At 39.8% G+C, this 3,762-nt stretch overlaps 1 protein-coding gene across 1 annotated transcript; it reads left to right on the top strand.

The window, feature by feature from the left end:
• Nucleotides 1-83: 83 nt before the first annotated feature.
• LOC113405736 (cytoplasmic dynein 1 heavy chain 1-like) lies at nt 84-3,756 on the top strand (the record flags this gene model as incomplete). Its single annotated transcript, XM_026646988.2, has 3 exons — nt 84-290; nt 1,214-1,367; nt 3,725-3,756. Coding segments are annotated over exons 1-3 (390 nt in total), but the record flags the coding sequence as incomplete, so codon positions are not given.
• Nucleotides 3,757-3,762: the final 6 nt, after the last annotated feature.

A 3,762-nucleotide genomic window follows, 5' to 3' on the forward strand; every position in this document is an offset into this window, starting at 1 on the left:
TTTTTTTTTTTTTTTTTTTTTTTTTTTTTTTTTTTTTTTTTTTTTTTGTGGCTCTGCTTACTTTATTCTTTGGTTCAGGTATTGATATGATCAGTAAAATGCTGAAAATGCAGATGCTAGAGGATGAGGATGATCTAGCTTATGCAGAAACTGAGAAGAAGGCAAGAACAGATTCAACTTCAGATGGGCGTCCATCCTGGATGAGAACACTGCACACCACAGCCTCCAACTGGTTCCATCTTATCCCACAAACTCTAAATCATCTTAAACGAACAGTGGAAAATATTAAGGTGATGATTAAGATTTCCAAATACATATTTTGGTCTGTAAACGAGTAGGGGTTATGCAAATGTGGGTGAGGTATCCTACTCAGATTGCAGCCTGAAAATGGTCTCTCAAAGTCTGCTATACTACTTGAATCTAGAAACAAGGCACTGTTTCCTTTTCTTTGCTGTAATTCAGTTTAAGAAATTATGACAGAGTAACACTTTCATTTAGTTGGGAAGGTATCATGTAGAAGAGTTTATTTCTAGTCTCTTGCTTCCTAAACCAGGGGTGCTGTAAGTGCAGCATCATACACACCACATTTCAGTTCACTTGAGTGATCAGATGAGTGTATGTTGGCTCAAAGGTAGTATCACTGGTTGGTCCTCATTGGAAAGCTGGGTGGTAGCTAATACTGAGGCTTCTGCTAATTGGGAGTGGGGACTAATAATGAAAGGGAGCCATAAAGCTCTGAGGCTAGTATGAGACAGGTTGTTTTACAATCAAGAGAGTTTATGGAAAGTCTGTTTCTAGGTTGTTGAATAATTCAGACGTGGATTATATATTAATCTTTTCTGTTTAGATCAGGTTATGGACTTGGGCTCTGGACATAGATACAGAAAGGAATAGGAACTTGTAGTAATCAGGCCAAACTGCAGCAGGCAGCTTGCACGCTGTTGTTCCCCCCTACAGTTGGTGTCAGTAGAGAATGAAGTTCTTGCTTCAATTCCCTTAAACTATCATCTGTGAGGCAGCTGCATCTTTGGGGTGGATGGAGGAAATGACTGCATTGTAAAAAACACATTACGGTGAGGCCTTAACAGTTGATGATAATACATGTGGGATTTGGGTAGCCAACTAGTGCCCTTCAGTGTTGCAGGGCTACGGTTAGTTTTCCCACCAGAAGATGCTCATCTTGTTGTTTCCTCATTTTTCTTGCTTAAATAAGGATCCGTTGTTCCGATTCTTTGAGAGAGAAGTGAAAATGGGAGCCAAATTACTTCAGGATGTCCGTCAGGATCTTGCAGATGTGGTTCAGGTTTGTGAAGGCAAGAAGAAACAGACTGACTACTTGCGTACACTTATAAACGAATTGGTGAAAGGTATGTGACTTCAAACAGGCTTCTCTTTTTAAAATGCTTTCCCAGTAATCCTATTACATCAGTTGATGTCTTCTCATTTCCAGCACTGACCAGTAAAAGAAACACCACTATTCTTGCCTAATACAAAATTCTGAAAGTCAAAATGGTGAGGTTGGTCCTGTGACATATATGAACTGCAGTATTGCCAACCTAAGCATTCAAATAGCATGAGATTGGTGTAAAAAATTGATTTTTTTTTTCAAGTCAGTCTAGGTTTTTTGCCTTTGGGGTTCACTTGGATTGTGGTTTTTAACCTTGTGCTGCAACTGTGGGAGCTAGAAACTATTTAAATGAAAGATTAAACTTTCATGTTACTGTCCAGGAGCTGGAGATTTAAGTAAGACATCTATATTGTATGACTTGGAAAAGAATTGAGAGTTGGCAGCACTAAAACTGAGTGTGTTATCAAAAAGTAAGATTTTTGCTGAGTTTGAAACAAACAGCCGGAGCCTGGTGTGACGGGTTTGGTCACAGAGGCCCCCTTGGGACTGTCACTTGATGTGCTGGAATTACCTCTGAGCCTGTTTTCCCTGCCATCTTGGGACTCCAGAACCCTGCCTTGTTGAGTCAGATACGCTAGCCTGCTGCAACACAGACCCAGGTCTGGTCCATGCACCCAGAGCTGCAGACTTTAACCAAAAACTGCTCAGCAGGTCACCTATCTCCAGCACCCAGACACCCAGTTCCCAATGGGATCCAAACCCCAAATAAATCTGTTATACTTTGTATAAATCTTATACAGGGTAAGCTCATAAATTGTCCGCCCTCTGTAACACTGATAGAGAGATATGCACAGCTGTTTGCGCTCCCAGGTATTAATCACTTACTCTGGGTTTAATAATAAACAAAAATTCTTTTTATTAAGAATAAAAAGTAGGATTTAAGTGATTTCAAGTAATAACAGACAGAACAATATAAGTCACCAAGCAAAATAAAGCAAAACACATAAGTCTAAGCCTAATACATTAAGAAACTGAATTCAGGTAAATTTCACCTTCAGAGATGTTCCAATAAGCTTCTTTCACAGACTAAACTCCTTCCTAGTCTGGGCCCAATCCTTTCCCCTGGTAGAGTTCTTGTTAGTTCCATCTCAGGTGGTACCTAGGGGATTTCTCATGACTGGCAGCCCCCCTTCTTCTGCTCCACCCCCTTCTATAGCTTTGGCCCAAGGTGAGAATCTTTTCTCTCTCTCTGGGTCCCCACCCCTCCTTCTAAATGGAAAAGCTCCAGGTTTAAGATGGATTCTCGTATCATGTGACATGGTCACATTTCCTGTGAGACCCCAGCCTTCATTCTTCCAGGGCTGGCCTGCACGTCCCCAGGAAGGTTTGCAAGTAAACAGAGCCATTCACAACCAATTGTCCCAGTCAATGGGAGCCATCAAGAGTCCAAGCCACCATTAATGGCCCACACTTTACATAATTACAATAGGACTTCAGAGTAATACTTCATATTTCTAGCTTCAGAGACAAGAATGATACATTCATACAAATAGGTTGAACACACTCAGTAAATTATAAGCTTTGTAATGATACCTTACAAGAGACCTTTTGCATAAAGCATATTCAAGTTGCATTATATTCACTCATAAGCATATGTCCATAAACATATGGAGTGCAACCGTTACCCCAGTGTTGTTGAACCAGTTTCAACCAAAACCTTAAGTTTTAAGCACTCACTTGTAACAAAATTATCAGAGGAACTCCAGAAGTTACCCTGGCTTTATTTTCTCTGCTCATACATTTGGCAGTATGATGAGAAGGGGACATTTTGTACCAATATAGTGGAATAGGCTGATGGTCGAGATATCGATTTAAGCAGAACTATTGTACAGTAAATTAATGAAATATTCTTTGCCTTGTGACCTGAGGATAAAGGTAGTGGTATCCTGCGCAATAACTCCTTAAAATTGCAGTCTTCCATGTTGCAAAGGCTTAATTCTAAAATAAGCTGAGACGTATTTTGCAACTCGATGTATATGCTAATAAACTTACTAATAAATGTCTTACAACTTACTAACAAATCCTGGAAGTCAGACAGTAATTTCTGTTTAAATATTGATCTGCAGAACACATTTTAGAAAACTAGGTAGCTTTCTATAATGTCATGAAACTCTGTCTTTCAGTTTGTTTACACTTGTACTCTCTGGTCCCAGATAGGTTAGAACCCCACTGTGCTTGGTGGTATAAAAAAATCTGTTGTACAACACAGTAATAGCGAAGTGGCTGCCACTGAAAGGGTAAAATTTGCATTTGGAAATCATGTGTAATCCAACTCATACCCATACAGAGCTCTTACCTTGGATACGTCTTCTCTAGGTATTCTGCCTCGTAGCTGGTCTCATTACACTGTACCT

This window comes from Terrapene carolina, unplaced genomic scaffold, assembly GCF_002925995.2.
Source record: "Terrapene carolina triunguis isolate 2854851 unplaced genomic scaffold, T_m_triunguis-2.0 Scaffold50395, whole genome shotgun sequence".
Taxonomy (NCBI): Eukaryota; Metazoa; Chordata; order Testudines; family Emydidae; genus Terrapene; species Terrapene triunguis.